Below are 18,203 nucleotides of genomic sequence, written 5' to 3'. Positions count from 1 at the left end.
ATATGTAAGTTTAATTTAATATTCATACAAAATGTTATTCATTCCATTAAAAAGAACATTGTTTTGATATTTATTCCATCTATTACATTTTTATTTTTATTTTAAAGCAACAACTTTATCGAGTTTAACAATATTTTATCTGTCGTTTCAATGAACGCAACCAAAGCCAACATTTACAATGTGTTGGTTGTGTTGGTACTTATGTTTTTCAATTTCAAACGGTTTTCGATTGTGTAGTGTTTTAGATCGTTTGTCATATTTATAAAACTTTTATGAAAGTGAAGTTCTTTTTCCAATTATGTCAATTTTTAATGAATTGCTTCCCAAAATCTGTGAAATATCGAATGCTTTTACAAAAAACTTTAATGATGATCTTAAGGTAATATAGTTACAATGTTCAATTTTAATTATAAATACGAATATCCTACAGCTTGAAATTTTATTGCCGCGAGATTTTTTGTCAATTAATTATGATATCTAGTGATGCACTAGAAGTGTGTTAAAAAGTGTAATTCGTGTTTAAATGAGTGCCATTAATTCGTTTCTAGGCCGCGTTCCTGTGTTTTGATAAGTTTGAAGAAGAATTTCAAAATGGCAAAAGCAGAACGCGGGACAAGACTCAAAAAGATAAAAGCGCTTTAACAACCCTTCAGAGTATAAATGAAGACGATGGTACGTTTTAAATATCCATATTTTATTAATATTATTAATCTTAAACCTTTGAAATTGTCATATATTTATAAAATAACATATGTTCAAATCTTAATCTTTCGAAATTCATCAGTTTTTAACGTTCTATTAAACGTATGTTTTAAATATTTTTTCTTCATTACAACCGTATTCAATCGATTTATAAAATAGTTGTATTAAAGAATTTACGAAACGAATTGTAAATATAAAATAATGTGAAACTAATGAACAAAAAAAAAATCTGCATTGTATTTGTAATCGTTATTCGGTATGAATAAGGTAAGGGAGGAAGAAAAGCGTTATCAAGGTCAAAAATAACTACAATTCTAGAGAGAGCATTAACTAAATAAAAAATAAGCAATAAAAATGACAGCAGAGAGCAAATAAACAAACATTGCATCCATAAAATAATAAAAAGAGAGATTCAGTTGAAATGATGACAACTTTAGTTATTATTATATTTATGTTTCAATAAAATAACAATCTCAACAACATAAATATAATTAAAGATTAGTTTAAAATATTCTTTAGTTAATGATTAGTTATCTGTATGGAGTCTAATTCATACTGCCAAATAAAAAATTAAATATGTGTAAAAAATAAAAATAAAATGTTGAATATAGAGACATTTTTACTACTACTACTTGTTTAGATGATTCAGTCAAGGCACTAGAAGAAAATTCAAAACGATCCAGCTCTAAATCAAACGATGATCGTACATCAACGGAAAGTAATGAACGTAGAGGCTCCAAGAAACGTAGCAAAAATGAAGTGGATGGTATGGAGAGCCCTGAACAAGATAAACGGCAGAAAAGAAATGCATCAGTTAAAGCACAGAGCATTATTAGCAAACAGGTTTGAAACCAATTTTATTAATATTATTTTTACTAAGTAGCATATATAAATCAAAATCTAATGGACTCCTAAAGGCACTTTTGAATATAAACTCAATAATTCTTACTTTTATTCTCAAATGCTGTTTACACCTTTAAAGACATATCACCTTGAATATTACCTATGTCAGTTGTTAATTTTATGTGTTTAGTGACAAGTTGATGATGTAACTATTTCGATAAATAAATAAGTGCTCTTACATAGCCTGCTCATATAGAGTTAAATTTATACATCCTGTATGGAAATCAAGGAAAAGTAACCCCAAACTTTATCTTTGATAGCTTTTAACAGTTGTCTATTTAGTAATGCTTTTTAAATAATTTTAATATAGAAATAAATACACTAGAATGTATAGAAAAAAAAAGAGTGCCCTTCCTCGATTTTTAAATTAATAAAATAACCTATTTGTAATATTAAATTTAATTGATATGTGCAACAATATATCTCGCACAGTTTTTCTATTTCCTTAATATGCTGTTATATTTAGTGTTCATTTTCTACATAGTGTACATTTGCAAAATTAAACTTACTAAATGTTTTAACAGGTGAATGTAAACCTCACTCAGAAACTTCGTAGAGAAGACTCTAATGAGAAATCCGGTAGAAGCCGTCGTCGGGGGAAAGAGGATGACAAGGAAAACGCAGAACCCATTCCACTTGTACAAGGTAATTTATAATATCTCCCTCTTTGTCTTGTGGATATAAGGCCACAGATGGGTTTTTCGTCATTCTCCTTGAAATCATCAATTTAAAAAACAAAAATACTTTATGCAAGTAGGCTTTGTAAAATACTTTTCAATCATTAAATGTAAAAGTACCACTCAAAAACATAAAAAGTATTTTGAAAATGACATCTACAAGCAGATGGAATTGATCAAATGGAAAGCACCTCTTTAATTTGACTCATCGCAAATAACTCTGTTGGTTTAAACTCTTCCCGGTTGTGTAATATTTGCTGTATCATTGGATTATGAGTGAATTACATATTTAATGCATATGTAATTTTAAATACTCATGTCAAAAATTTACAGTCAAACAGGAGAAGATCTCCCTGCCACCCGAGCCGATGGAGCTGGAATGTTTGCCTCTGAATGTCGAAGTGAAACGAGAAGTAGACAAGGACGAGTTGGCCATGCCGCCGCCCTTCGCGCCCGTGCCCAGTTAGTGGAACTATACATTTTTATAACTCGGAAACTTCGAATGCATGGTTACGTTTGAAATGACTAGTGCTGCCGTATGCACTAACGAAGAGGACTGGGGTCGACATTAAATCACCCATGAGGAGAGCTCTGCCAAGCCACGAACGGAGCACAGCACCTCTACCAAAGGGCCCAAGTACCATTCAAAAAGTTTCTTGTTTGTGAAAATAAAGGAACTGAGTTTTACATACTTATGTTGTGTTTATAAATTATCTCTTCTTAGTGAAGAAAAGTGTCATAAGGTGACATGTTAAGCAGTCTACCAATTTTCTTCATATCTAATTAAATTTATTAAATAAATTATATTTTTATTGTTAACTGAATAAATACAACTAATAAAATATTCTAGAACCACGTAAAGCTGTACCTAAAGAGAAACCAGAGGAGGTCCCAGAAGAAGAAACTTCAGGAAGACGAAGAACTACGCGAACAAGGAAACAGACTGACACACTGCCTTCACAACCTGGTATAAGTTATATATAATTATGAGACTAACAGACATGCATCTCCACTCACTGCAAACGTTATGAAGTATTATTGTCATGTTGTTATTTTGGAGGTACAGGTTTATTTCTAAGGTTAAAAATGTCTTTAAGTGATAAAATTGTTTCATCCATATATATATTTTTAATTATTTTATCTTTTAAAAGATAATTTATAAAGATAATGTAATTTAGAGTTGGCAGAAATAAAGCTTCGGGGGTGTTTATTGGCATATTGCTTAATGTATTATTCGTTTTCTAGCATCAAACAGATCAACACGAGCAAGCTCCCGGTCGGCAAAACAGACTGAAACCGAAGAGACTCAGTCTGCGGAAGCTAGACCGAAACGCACTAGAGCTAAAAAAGTAAATATATCTCATCGTAATTTTAAATAGGACTACAGACGAGCCATTAGGCGATTTGATGGTCAATTTATGTACAAAAAATTAAAGAGTTTTGTTTAGTAGTTTCCACATATATGTGTATGTAAGAAACCATCCCTGGTTCTATATGTATTATTTTTGTAGGCCGCTGAGCCGACAGTAGCTGACACTGAAAAAGAAATTGAAACTCCAGTACAAAATGAAACAGGTGAGTAGATTATTTATTGTAAATATAACAATCATTTATTTGAAATAAATATAATCATACAAAAAATCTGTTTTCAAAAATAAAGTCTGTTACTTTATTCTATAATTTTCAGTTACAGCTTCACCAGCTGAAAAACCTAGGACGAAACGCACTCGACGAATCCAAAAGCCTGCGTGAGTATAGTCTGAAATTCCATCGAGCCTTTTGTTCTGTTGAGACGACTGCACTCTGCATGTGTAATATCAGCTTGAAGGGCAATGACAAATGCATATTGTCAATAGTAAAATGTGATTCTGTTTTGTGCGGGATTTATCATCCGTATCACCTTTAATACTCTTTAAAAGTGAATTCAAGTGTGTGAAATTATCCAGAATATATCAATGTTGATTACACACAATCTTAATAGTAACATAAACAGTCTGAAAATGTATCACCACTCGGGAAATACTTACTCTTTCGTTGGGTGATATTTTGTAGCTAATTCCATCATGCTGCTTTGTTTGGGTCATGGGCTTGTGACCGAAATTTTCAGTTTCAATAAGCCAGAAGCCATTATTAAACTTGCTCATCGAGCATCCTAATTATCAAAATATATTTAATTTCAGTGAAAAAGAACCTGAAAAGATTGAAGAAGCGCAACCTCAACCAGAAATAATATCTCCAAAGGAAGAAAGGATATCACAGCCGGAAGTCCATTCGCCCGTACTGCCAATGATCAAGAAGACGAATGACACAAAACTTAAATTACAAGAGAACCTAATCAAAAAAGTACAAAATGAAACTTCACAAAAGCATATAAATGAAATAAATAAAAAAGATACAGAGTCCGCTATTGATGAAACAGATAACGTAAATTTGGATAAAACGAAAGTAATCAGTGTAGCGATGAATGCGACGGTTGTGATATCCAATGATATGGATAAAACTGTTGTTCTTCCCAATGGTGTGTATAACCATGCGCCGGTTACACCCAAAAATGTGGTGAGTGATATATATTTTTGTCTATACAAATAAACATGAATGTCTTTCCTTTAATGTTATTCAAGTGATAGTGATGAAACAATCTGGTTGGGATGTTAAAAAGTTATTGAATTTTTTGTAAAAACTTCAGTAACAGCCTGCAACCTAAAAGTTAAAAGTATTTTCAATCGGGAGGGTGTCTTGTCTCTTTCTCTCAAGTGAGAGAACAGAGTGCCCCTTTGTTCGCACACAATAATATATATTGTGCAGTTAAATAGAATTATCCTGGGCTCATTTTTACAATTGAATTCATTAATAGTTTATTAGTAACATTTATAACACCATCTCCGAAGAGTAATTTATTACTATGACTAATATTTGATACATATTTTATTATTTATTCCAGTGTCAAATGAACGAAACAGTTGTGTTGGAAACGTGTAACACAACGGTAGTTTTGGACAAACCACAAACAAATGCAATAATAGATTCCACAGTTGTCATAGATAAAGGTAATCAATTTAACAATTGCAATACGCGCAACGAGTTGGCTGGCATGAAACTAGGCCTTAGGCAAAGAATTAAAATATTAATATTAATATGACATTGTTAATTGCAAAACTATTCAAACCTTAATTATTTTCCCAAATTTGAAATAAGTCCTGACTAAACAATAACATGTATGTAATATTTTCAGATCCAAAAGCAACAAATGTAACGGAAGATAACTCATTGTTAACTGACGACAGTGACAGTATAGAAGTCCAGACCCCCCCTAAAATACCACCATTGCCGCAACCCACGTGAGTATTGTGTACACGAAAATATAATTATATATGTTATATTAGTTAGTGTTAGTGTAGTGTCATACATGGCTTTACTCATGATTTAGGGGTTGGTCGTCAAGTGTTGGAAATAAAAAATAGCTCAAGTTCTTGGGGTTCATATTTCAACAAATTTAGTTAAATGGTTTGGCCGTGAAAGCATAACAGACGGACAGACAAAGATACTTTCGCATATATAATATTAGTATAGATTAGTATAGATGTGTCTTCGAAATGTGGATCTCAACCAGGTCAAGTCGATTCAAGTACTACTTAGTTTTCGTGCTTAATATGAAAAATAAACATTGTGAGGAAACCTCTATGAGATCAGTGTTAGAGTTAGTTCCAAAAACTTCCTCACAAAGAGATATGAGCCTAATCAAGCTGTAAAAAAGTTACTGCTGGTTACTTTATGTATAAGTTATAAAATGAAGTATTAGTAGTTTCTCAAAAAATTTGAATTATTAATTAAGCTTGTGTATCAAATATCAGGTCAGCTGTTAAAGAAAAAGTGCAGCAGTTCGAAGAACTGGCTACCAGAGTGACCAGAACGAAGACAAGAGCTATGGCTAAAAAGGTATGAAAAGTTAAATAGACTCAATATATGAAGTTGTTAACCCAATAATATTTTATCAGACCTGGGAATTGAACTTTGGGATCAGGGGCCTTATTCCTGGCCACGAGATCAACGAGACAAGCAATGGTATATATGTATAAAAATATGGATATAGATGTTTAAAAATAAAATAAATAAGTTAAGAATTTAAAAAGTTTTATAACTTTTTTTTTTGTTTAGGAGGAAACTACAGAGCAAACACCTCCAGACAAAGTATCCAAAGTAATTCTCTCAACTGAGACATTGACTAAGATGAACAGTATGATCTTCAATGGGAAAGTAACACAAGTAAGTAATTTATTGTACAGTTATATTAATGTATAGATTTTATTTACAAATAAAATCTATACATTAATGTATAGATTTTATTTGTTATCTTGTTACAACAAGTATGAACATTGTTTGACAAGTGTAAAGTTGCTGATGGTTGGGGTTTGTTGTAATAAACAGATCATCAAAGAGAGAGCAAGGGACATCTATATATATGTCCCTTGCTCTCTCTTTGAGGATCTCGATTTAGGAATTTGATCATTATTGCTTAATTCATGTGATATTTTGTCCAAAAATCTGGTAAGAGAGACAATCTTAAAAGACTTGAAAGTGTAGAGGTTATTATAGTTTTATCATGTGTGAACACAGAACTGTATTATCTCACTCTCACATTCGAGGAGAGAGATCACTCGCAGCACGAGTGCTTCGTCCACAGTGAGGCAACGAAGTGTAACTGACTACATACTCTAGATAATTTACTCACGAAGGAATTATTATCGTGCATTAGTACGAGTGACGCTCGTACATACAAGATATCTTAGTGTGCGTGAGTCGATTGAGAGTAAAGACAGCAAAAAAATACAAATTAGATTATATTTTTTAAGTATATTTCAATACAGTTTATTTCATGAGAGTGGTAATAACTCTGGACTCTTCCTGAGCATTTCTGGATAGCAGATCCAATGACTTGCTGCTGTCCCAGTCCGGGATTCGCACCCATCGTTGGTATCTGCATGTTATAAACGTATTATTATAATGGAATGTATTTCGAAATCAAATAAATAACAGTCAATAGATGAGCGTGAGTTGTATGCTGGGCACTTTGGGAATCTCTTTTTTTCAAACATGTATTCGAAGTCCCGTGGAATACCAACTGGGGCAGATCCTTGTTTGCCTCTCCCTAAATGGAGAGTTATGTTCTATATAAAAACATTACAGATATCGAGTTCTGCAACGAAGCCACGTGCAAACGTAATGTCTTCAACCAAAATTCCGTCATCGACTTCGAAACTAAGTGCTATCAATAGAGCCAGAGAAGCAGAGGAGACCCAGAAAAAAGAAAAGGAGGATGCCAGAAGTAAAAAAGAAGCACTTCTGGACGCAAAGAGAGAGTTGCAGAAAAAGTGATTATTTTTTATCATAAAGTCAGACTGCTTGTTATATAAAATATTGTATGCTTTCATATCTACATTATTTTTATTTTAGTGTAAACGCGTAAATATAAATAGGAATTTTCAATTAATATTATATTTGGCCTTGCTCTTCCTCATCCAGTGGTTATCTCCCAGGAGGTTAACCCATAGTAATAACGCAACTCGAATATGCAAGTTTATCTGAGTAGGTACCACCCACTCATCATATATTGTACTGCCAAACAGAAACATTCTTTAACGTTATGTTTCGGTTAGTGAGTTAATAACTACAGGGGCAAGGGAGATAACATCTCAGTTCCAAGGTCGATGGCGCATTGGTGAAGTAAGAGATGGTTATTATTTCTTACAGCGCCAATATCTATGAGCGGTGGTGCCCACTTACCTTCAGATGACACCTTCGTCCATTCGCGTAGAAATAAAAAAAAGTTTTTAATAAATCTTAATCGATTTACATCGAAACGTCTATGAATGGGAAGTGACAAGTGTTTTTTCAATCATATAAAATAAACAAATATTAATTGTCAAAGTTCTAAATAAATCTTGACTTAATTATGCAGCATCGAAGTGGGCATGTCTAAGAGTAATCGTGTGCCTTCCGTGTCAGGCGGCGCGAGGAGAAGATGGCGGCGGCGGCGGCGGCGCGCGGCGCGGCCGAGCGCGAGCGGCGCGCGCTGCTGCAGGCCGCCGCGCGCGAGCGCCAGGAGAAGCAGGCGCACGCCGACCTGGGCAAGCTGGAGCGCCAGCGGGAGGCCGAGCGGGTACTGCGCGCTACCCACACTTAGTACACGTCTGCGTTCTGGACAATATTTACCCGAGACACGGACGACGTGTCTTTATTCAAGAACAATATAATATGTCAAAAGAGTCTCTAATAAAAGTAAAAATTAGCCGTAATAGAGGAAAAAAACAAATACAATATTGTGACTTAAAAACTTTACTAAAAAAGTTTTTTAATAAAAATCATATGCAATTTGTTCACAGAAAAAACACGAGCTGGCACGTAAAGTAGCAGAGACGGAGGAGAGACGGAGAGCCGAGGAGCAAGCGAGACAGCAACGGCTCGCTGATGAACAGAAACGAGCGGAAGCTGCGAGAAAAAAGCAATTAGAAGAAGCGGAGGCGTAAGTATTTACACAATTTTTTTTTATTAAATTTAAGATTCTAAGTCATCTCAAAAAGGACATACCTAAATCAGCCAATGTCACATAACGTAGGTAACAACACTTTTTTTAATTAAAAATTCTTTATTTATCAAGTCAACTTCTTTCTCGAATAATTACCAGCAAATTTAAATCGTTAAAATTGCACCATGATGACTTCTTTATAACTTGAATGCTTTGACATAAGTCGACCACGACCTAAACTTCAGTATTTTAGATTATTATTACTAAGTGATTTTTTTAAGATTCAGTCGAAAAATTATATTTCGGATATTTTATTTTAATTTATATATTTTTCTTCCTCTCTGGGAGCAAATTCTGGCTGCAAATATATATAAACATACCACTATAATCAATATGGTTATAAAGAATTTATATATAATTCTTTCCAATACCTTACTTTTCAATAAATAATTCATCATACAAAACCTAAAAAGTTAAATTAAAATATTTTAGTATGAAGAAAGAGGCCGCAATAATGGCTAAGGAAATCGAGAGGAGACAAAAAGAGTTCATGGAGCGACAAAAGATGAAACAGAGAATGGACGGAGAAAAGAGTAAGTTTAATTAAATTGAACTGTTTTTTGTTTAATCGTTTTAAGCTAGATTTAATATTTACTTTCACTCTTTTAGTATAAAGATTAAATGAGCCATTGTAGTTACTATTACAAGGAACATCTTAGTTCCATTTGACAATAACTTTTTCATAGGTTAAGGGTCACAATATTTTGATATTATTTAATAAAATAATATGACTATTTTCTTGTCGACTAACTGTCAAAGTTAAGATTATTCAAAACATTTTATATATTTTTACTGATATATAAGATATTGTACACTTATTAACTTAAAATTCTCATTGGTTTACATAATAAAGAAAGTAATCTTTCCGCAGTCCTGACACCACTAAAAACCGCACCGGCTCTGGATCCCGTATACATGGCTGACGGATTCCAATACCTCAACTCTGATGAAGACGAAGAGCCCCCAGAACGACCTGCACCCATCTGGTCTACATCAAAGGTACACTCACTATTTTGACATAGTATTTATTGTTTCATAAAATAGAAATGTAATGCAATACGATGTAAAGCACGGGCTTTACGGGACATCTACGGAGATGTCCTATTGCTGGGCTAACTTAGATCTCCTCATTCATTTGATTCCACCACGCGGCTCCGACGCGCGTTGATGGATACACAAGTGGCAAAATTTTCCTCACCGCAAGTACATGGAAATCCAGTGCTTGTCTGTGCGTAACCCGCAGTCATCGGTTACGATGCATTAATTCTAACCACTTAGCTATTTCGGCTCATTCGGCGAATTGCAACAATAATCTGTTATTTATTTTCCTGAAATATTATAAAAGCAATAATTTAAATTTGCCCTTCGATGCAGGCCCGCCGTCAACAGCTCATAATCCAGGCGCGCATCGCCAGCCGGCACGTCGACAGGCTGTTCTCGGTCCGCGCGCACACGCCGGATCTTCGCGAGATCTTCCCCGACATCGAGCGCGCCCGCCTCAAGCGCACCTCCTCCGCCGTCTGGCGCAGCCCCGTGCGACCGCTGCCGGCCGTGTGGGAGTGAAGGTGAGCCCCGAGCTCCGAGCGCTGTGTTACCGTGGGGGAAGTAAAGGCTGATTGTGAGCACGCAGCATCGTGGTGGTGGTGATCACACCGTGCTGTACCGTTCAAAGAATTGTCTGGCTTATGTTTTCTCTTGCAATTACTGAATAACTACAGGTGCAAAGAACATAACATCTTAGTATCCAAGGTTGGAGGTTCATTGGCGATGTAGGGATTGGTTAACATTTCTAACATCGCCAATGTCCATGGTCGGTTTTGACCAGTTACCATCGGGTGGCCCATTTGCACGTTCACCTACCTATATCATAAAAAATAACACAAAACGTAGTAACAAAAGCAGTATTGTCTAAAATGATGAATTGTTATACGATAAATACTTTGCCATCTTATTATTTCGTTTTTGTTTCAGATACATAGACATATCTACACGAGTCGCTGGCGGCGAACTGTAAATATTCTAATGTAATGTTTATTAACAGTGTTACTGTGTTAATGTAATAAGTGCGATCATGAACTCGACTTGACTGTTGCTGCACCCAATAAACGTATTTAATATTGGTTTTATTTTTATTGTTTACATTTATTTGTTAATTATTATCAACTTTATAATATAATCTACAAGAAATAACTAAGGCAAATATATGTATAGCCTATTCCAACTACTAGGAGTAAAGATATCATTGGACAGGCCTTGTTATCTATAGTAATATGGATTCGTGAAAAAATGGCGTATTGAATGTGTTCGAAGTTGATTATCAAAAATTTGTTAGTATTATTAAAGTGGAATAGTGTTTTATTATAAATAAAGATATATTAATCAAGAACCGTCTGTAATACATTAAATAGCAAACCTGTTAGCTAATCGCGTGGAATATGTTAATCTAAGGTTTGTTTATCTTTACTCCTTCGATTGGTCAAAGCTATATAATTGTAATGTGGCTTTCGTGTCAAGTAAAATTCGTTTTTTGTATACAAATATGAATTACTTTTAAGAAAAGATATCTCGTAGGCTAACGCCTTGATTGCCTAATCCAAATAGTTAAAAAAAATATTGTTACCTACCATGTTAAGTTTTATTATTTTTTGTATTGTCTACAATGATAGTAAAGGCTATGTTGATTAAAAGACACGTGATCAGAGTGAAAAGTTTTAATATTACATTACATACATTTTTCCATCCAAATGTTACATATAAAACTTTGCCCTGTAATTCGAACAAGTTTCTCATAAAAATTTGGACTTAATGTTCATGTAATTCATACTAATTTTATTTTAATTGGTGTACAAGGCCAAATAATTTACACCCAAAACTGAAAGTATTGATATAATTCTTTAACAATAACCTGTCTTTGAATTAGATGACGATAACACACTACACACGAAAACTTGATCAAAAAATTGATTTCGACCATATAGAATTTTAATATATAGACAAATACATTTATGTTATTATATTAAGGTTATTTTAGGTCTCGATAAGAAATTTAATTTTTGAAAAAAATAATTTTAAGTAATTAAAATTTATAAGTAGTTGTATCTGACCAGTGGTAAAATGAACACATCTATTAGTACATACAGTGTTAAATTTATATATCGTCAACCTGCATTACAAACAACATTTTTTTTTTTATTTATTTCCTTAAAAATCTCGTAACTCAATCAAAAATGTTTACGGCGCCAATATCTATTTCCAGTTGTGACCACTTACCATCAGGTCACCCATTTAAGCGTCTGCCTAAAAATGTTATAAAAAAAAGAATATGTTTGCCATCATGTGGTATTCTTATTTTAAATTTGATTTTAAGACTACCACAGGAAAGAACATGCTTTACAGCTTAAATAACATTATTTATTTTTTAATGTGGTATGTATCAGGTGACGGTAGACTAATTTAACACAATTAGATATCTTTAAAATATGGTACAGGTTAAAAAGGAATATAACAGAGTATCCTATTTGTTAAGATAACTTCTATCGTCATGATTGATCGATTTTAAGTTATATAGTTAAGGACATTTTAATTCCAATGTGACTTAAAAAAAATTAAAAATATTTGCAATTAAATGGTGAAACTGCTTGCGTGTATGTCACGTGCCAAACTTGTATATTTTTTTAAATTAAGACTGCTATGTATTTGAGAGTATCATAGAAATAAAAAATTACACTTAGTAATCAATGTTTTTATTTTACCTGGTGTTTTTTTTAAATATACTACTATTTTTTTACTTTATAATAAGTATTTTCAGTAAGTATAATTTACTCATATTTATATATATATTAGAAAGGCTTTAGCGAAGTCGACTCAATTTTGCCGTCATTGCGGGTGCGAGTACCCATAATACGCAGAAGCAAAATTTGCCCTTTTTAATTGGTTTTCGAGTTCAGGGATAATTATTTTTAAAAAATTTAATAGTTCTTGACAAGGGATATGTTATGAGTATTTAAGTATTGGAAAAACATGATGTTACATTAAAATTAAAAACAAAAAAAGACCATTTTCTTATTGCTTCTGCGTTTGTTTTACTTTCGAATTTCATGAACTTCTTTTTTTTTCGAAAATCTGCCTCTACTTGCTCAAACCTCTCGCCTCTCTCTAATTTAAATATCGGCCATGATCTCTATCTACTCCTTAGAGAATCAGAACTGCGTTCATGTTATTTTTATGTTGGGAGTCGAGTTTGTTTCAATATTAATTATTATTTAACGAAGATTGGTTTCATAGTACAAATTATTCTCGTTACACTGACTTCTTCCAAACCAACTTCTAAATCAATGTAGTTAATTATAAACAGAAATTAGTATTTTAGTCTAAAATTGCCTTATAATCTAAAAGAACTATTATACATTAGTTAAGTGTAAATAAAAGTCATTTTGTATCTAAACAGTCCTTTAATGCTAACCACCACTTGATCCTTATAAGTATTTCATAAACATTCAGCCAAGGAATCGAACGAGTGTTTGACCACTTGTAAAGGTAGAAAAGCCAGTTATGTATTTGCGTGTGAATTTACAACCAACCAAAACACTCGTCCGGGAATGTCGGCATCGTACATTTCGCTATTGAAAACACGGCAGTTACGGGATAAATACGATATCGAAAACGGTTGACAAAATGGCGTAATTTATAATCCGATTCCATCCATCACATATAATATCATTCCACATATTAATCATTGATAACATATTACACTGAAAATAATCGATTCGAAATAATAAATATTTCTGTGTACATTTTTTGTATTTTATAAATAAATTATGTTGTAATTTGACAGATACTCGGCCGCCAACCGCTTCAACTATAGTGTTTTTATTCCAGAGCGGCAGCACCAGAGATAATTTCGATAAGTTCCCTGGTAATGACGGCTTGGCGGGTTCTGTTGAAGGTAAGTGTCAGTTTTTCGATCATCTCTCCGGCGTTCTTGGAGGCGTTGTCCATGGCCGTCATACGGGACGACTGTTCGGAGCAGGCGCCTTCCTTCAGGGCGTAGAAGAGCATAGAAGCGAGTGAAAATTCCATGTATGATTGAAGGACGTCAGAGTCCAATGAATCGTAGACAGCCAGTTTCGGTGCGTTCTGAAAAAAAAACGATATGAAAATATAAGAAATGTATCTATAAAATCGGGCACAAATTATATTGTTTAATCATTAGCGTTCATGCCTAACTGGATTTGACTCGCATTAGCATCAGTTGAGAATTTTATTGTTGACTATGTATTACTAACACGAATATAAAATAGAACACACTAGTGTTATCTCTTAATTCCATTTACTTACTGTCATATATATTTATCTGTAATGATAATATTGCATATACAATGTGCATTAGAACCAGATGGTAAAATCAATGGCATATAAAGTAAAAATGGAACATAAACATTAACATTAGGCATGTTGTTCTTTGAAATTACCTTCACTGATGGTAAAATGTGCAACAGAGATGCAAATAATGCCTGAATTAGATAGCACAAGATTAGCCACAATTTATAAATCTTTTTTATTGACACAGATTATATATAATTAATAATAGGTCTCTTTTCTAAAAAATTATATGAAACTCCCAATATTTTATTTTAATAATATATATCTAATGCTCAGCAGTGAGGGATTGTAAGGGCTATGTGGTTACACCATAGTTACACTATACCTCAATAGACTTCTGACTGAACAGCGGCAAGTCAGACTGCGTGTAGGACACTACAGACTTGAACTTGTTAAAGATGATTTTGCCAGAACCAAAGTCGTATCCAGAAGTCATAATGGCATTGGCGATCTTAGCCGCGTCCAAGAATGTAGGGGGAAGACGACCAATCTGAAAATTACAGTTTAAGAGTTGAAAACTACAATATTACAATCTCATAAAACAGAAGGCAGTTTAAAAAGAGTTTTTATTTTAGCAGTGAATTTTTATTTATAATTACACTTCTCCAAAGTCAGTAATTTCTTATAAAATTCTAGAAGCAATGTTTTTTCTTTGAATAAAAGTGGATTTGCCATCCATCGGCCACCTGATGTTAAGTGGTCACCAACACCTATAGAGATTGGCACAACAAAAAATATTAATCATTCCTTATATCGCCATTGCACCACCGAACTTTGGAACTATGTATTTGTATATGCTTTATGATATAAAAAGAAACAGTGCTTTAAGCTGTTAAAAATGTTGATAATAAACTTAATACAATGTCAGTCTTGGTCTAGATTTCTAGATATAAATCTCTTCTCACCTCATTAGCGACACTAATGATATGCTTCCCGTACAAGCGTTGGAGAATACTGCGAGACTTGTCACCAACACAGATAACTTTGATGTTTTCTGCTCCTGGCTCCATGAGACGGTTACGGATAACCTTTGACACACCAGTGTGGACAGCTCCACAGAGACCTGAGTTAGAACCACAAAGATATATAATTATTCTAATGACCAGGGATGTGTTTCTTATATGAGATTAAAACAGACTTATAATCCAGGATATAAAATTTTTAAATACATTAACAAATTAAGATGAGTAAGCATTTGAAACTACAGGGGAATGGTGCCATCATTATGTGAATAAACACAGATTAATAAAAATACAATTTTGCAGTTAAACCCTCAATTGTTTTAAGATACTCATTCATAAACATAGTAAACTTTGACAGTTAACAAGTTTTAAATTTAGAATTTTTATTTATTGCTAATACCTATATTTTTAATCTTTCGTTTTAATATAATTAGGGCTTTAAAATAAGCATTTACCTCTGTCTGATGTCATAGCAATATAAAGCTGTTTGGGTTCATCCTCAGGGGCGGTAACCTGAAAAAATTATGTAATTCTTAAAAAAATAAGTTTTATTAGAACTAAAAAAATTGTTTATATTAAATAAAATTCAGAATTAGTAATTATACCAACTTTAAATGTTAGCATATTTATTAGTAACATAGATTACCTCTGCTTTTTCATAGAACTGTACTGCACCTTCACCATAAGGACGGGCAGCTCTTAAGTCACGTTCAGCACGAGTATACCTACAGAATAAATACAATTAATCTCATATACTTGGTAATCATACATTTAAATTAAATTATCAAAGGAAACGCCTATCATATATTATGCATAATAAGTTTCATGACAATGTATCTATAGTATCGTTATATAGTTCTATAAACAACTTTCCTTATTTTATTTCAATATAATTAAGGCTAAATCAGGTAATTCCGCAATTAATATTTTATCAATATACATTAATATACAACTATTCTTATACTTTCATCTCATGATGGGAACAATTTTTTTAACAATATTAAGGTTACTTTATAGTTATGTGGTTCAAAGCTTAAATATTATCTTTATAATCTTGTTTAAAATAAGAATGAACTGAACTGAACATCAATTAATATGTAATAATGAGTTATATGACATTCCGATTTTAAATTTTTGGAAATTTCTTCTTTTTTTTTTATTAATACATTGTCCTGGACTTACTTCGCAGCTGACACCATCTTCATGGACTGCGTAATTTTCTGGATATTCTTTACAGACTTCAATCGCATAGAAATGGCTTTCAATGTGGCCATGTTACGGTTCTGCTGCTGGTTGACCCCCATGGTCACCTGGGTGCAAACACCCGGTGCAAAACGGCCCAACATTTTCACGGCTCTATAATTGATAATTAATAACAAAATCAAATTAAAAAATACAGGTTATGTATCAATCAGCTAAGTTATGTAAGACTCCAATCTTGACGGCAACTGTATATTCAACTCAATACTAATTAATATTTCTTTTTCTTACAAATGTAAGCTATGGTACTATTATTTTATATCAGAAATAAATATTGAAAAGGCTCCAATACTAACTTTTTTGGGACTTTTTTGATCAAATTATGTATACCAGCCGATGAAAATGTCGCTGGTCAGAAGGACGACGACGTTCGTTCTTACGGGGAGGACAGCAGTAAAAATTTTAATTGAAAAATATAAAATTGAGATAAAATTTAAATTATATATAATTGTTAATTGAGATTATATCTTTACATACATTACTTTAAATTTCAAAGTTATATTATAACAAGGAAAATAGTAAAATTTTCTATGTTAAAATGTACCATAACTCTAACTGCTACATGAAGGTACGTAACAAAGCTTCAACTCCTTCTCAGGCAAATGTTTTCATGTTTCAAATTACTATTTTGAGTTTGAGTTTGAGTTTAAAGTAATTTGAAGTACGAAATCGATGATCAATTGTTAATTTTATAGTGTTTAATAATGTGAGGTATTCAGTTCAAGATTGGGTAAAAGTTAGTAATATGTATATATATATATATTTTAAGTCATATAGACTAAACAAACAATGTATTGGGATGATTAAAACCACTCTGCAACTTGCACATAAGAATAATACTAAAAATTTTACAGTCAACACAAGTACGGGTATACTTAAGAAAAACTGACAGGGTTGTCCAACCAGTTATTCATTTTTAACAGCTGCTTTGAAAGTTACAGTTGCGAATTGCGGAAAAGTTAACTTTAAAATATAATATTATTTAATTGTCTTAGTGATTCCTACTTACATATATTTTAATTCCGTATGTGTATCCGTTTTTTTAGACACTTAATCAATGTTGTGCTTCATAAATATAGTTACGTTCTATGGAAGAAGAAAGATTGGCACATTGAAGGATATAATAAATATTTAACAATAACAATAATAGTATTTATCATAATAAATTAAATCGAATGAATATAGTGCATAACTAAAAAAGCTCTATTTTATTTATTAAATAGCAAAGTATATATATAATATAATATTGTATATAATATTATTATAAGTTTGTATTCCGTTTTCATTTACGCCATTTCAATGAATCATACCACCATGGAAGCATTATTTTAAAACTCTTTGAGTATAAAACTTTAGTTACATACAATTCAAAATATAAAATATGAATTTAAATATTCTACAGCTTAAAATGTAAAACATAACAATTGCCTTATTTATATTTTAAATAACAGGACTTATCTATATCTAGACTAATATTATAAATGTGAAAGAAACTTTGTCTGTCTGTCGGTCTTTTACTACCAAACCAATGAACAAAATTTGATGTAATTTGGTATGAAGCTAATTTTATTTTTTTTTTAATTTTAATTTGGTATGAACTCCAAGGAAGGACATGGGCCACTTTTTTCTTGTCTAAGACGTGACAACCAACCCCTAAAACGCGAGCGAAGCCACGGGCGACAACTAGTAGAATATAATCCGAATTTTTACAATTTTCCACAAAAAATATTGATC

At 32.5% G+C, this 18,203-nt stretch overlaps 2 protein-coding genes across 2 annotated transcripts; one reads left to right on the top strand and one right to left on the bottom strand.

The window, feature by feature from the left end:
* Nucleotides 1–221: 221 nt before the first annotated feature.
* On the top strand, nucleotides 222–12,599 carry Incenp (Inner centromere protein). The gene is made up of 21 exons (XM_026636162.2): nucleotides 222–379; nucleotides 549–672; nucleotides 1,343–1,545; nucleotides 2,130–2,250; nucleotides 2,616–2,744; nucleotides 3,133–3,249; nucleotides 3,528–3,631; nucleotides 3,794–3,857; nucleotides 3,970–4,030; nucleotides 4,463–4,838; nucleotides 5,224–5,329; nucleotides 5,515–5,620; nucleotides 6,134–6,218; nucleotides 6,438–6,545; nucleotides 7,467–7,651; nucleotides 8,286–8,439; nucleotides 8,663–8,802; nucleotides 9,298–9,398; nucleotides 9,737–9,864; nucleotides 10,240–10,430; nucleotides 10,837–12,599. The coding sequence occupies exons 1-20, from the start codon at nucleotides 299–301 to the stop codon at nucleotides 10,426–10,428; spliced, it is 2,682 nt and encodes an 893-aa protein (XP_026491947.2). The 5' UTR covers nucleotides 222–298; the 3' UTR covers nucleotides 10,429–10,430; nucleotides 10,837–12,599.
* Nucleotides 12,600–13,296: 697 nt separating this feature from the next.
* On the bottom strand, nucleotides 13,297–16,877 carry LOC113397722 (ATP synthase subunit gamma, mitochondrial). Its single transcript, XM_026636175.2, has 7 exons — nucleotides 16,766–16,877; nucleotides 16,392–16,565; nucleotides 15,856–15,934; nucleotides 15,665–15,722; nucleotides 15,153–15,310; nucleotides 14,573–14,737; nucleotides 13,297–14,001 (listed from the first exon to the last, which is right to left on the bottom strand). The coding sequence occupies exons 2-7, from the start codon at nucleotides 16,553–16,555 to the stop codon at nucleotides 13,735–13,737; spliced, it is 891 nt and encodes a 296-aa protein (XP_026491960.1). The 5' UTR covers nucleotides 16,556–16,565; nucleotides 16,766–16,877; the 3' UTR covers nucleotides 13,297–13,734.
* Between the last annotated feature and the right edge of the window lie 1,326 nt (nucleotides 16,878–18,203).

This window comes from Vanessa tameamea, chromosome 23, assembly GCF_037043105.1.
Source record: "Vanessa tameamea isolate UH-Manoa-2023 chromosome 23, ilVanTame1 primary haplotype, whole genome shotgun sequence".
In the NCBI taxonomy this organism is placed as follows: Eukaryota; Metazoa; Arthropoda; class Insecta; order Lepidoptera; family Nymphalidae; genus Vanessa; species Vanessa tameamea.
Note: the sequence above shows the minus strand (reverse complement) of the source record. Positions and strands in the feature narration are given on the sequence as shown.

Coding starts and splice junctions, on each gene's coding strand:
- Incenp (XM_026636162.2), top strand. CDS start 299: ATGTCAATTTTTAATGAATTGCTTCCCAAAATCTGTGAAATATCGAAT. Junction 2,251..2,615: donor ACCCATTCCACTTGTACAAG/GTAATTTATAAT, acceptor AAAAATTTACAG/TCAAACAGGAGAAGATCTCC. Junction 3,858..3,969: donor TCCAGTACAAAATGAAACAG/GTGAGTAGATTA, acceptor TATAATTTTCAG/TTACAGCTTCACCAGCTGAA.
- LOC113397722 (XM_026636175.2), bottom strand. CDS start 16,555: ATGTTGGGCCGTTTTGCACCGGGTGTTTGCACCCAGGTGACCATGGGG. Junction 15,311..15,664: donor TGCTATGACATCAGACAGAG/GTAAATGCTTAT, acceptor GTTCTAACTCAG/GTCTCTGTGGAGCTGTCCAC. Junction 14,738..15,152: donor TCATTAGTGTCGCTAATGAG/GTGAGAAGAGAT, acceptor TGTAATTTTCAG/ATTGGTCGTCTTCCCCCTAC.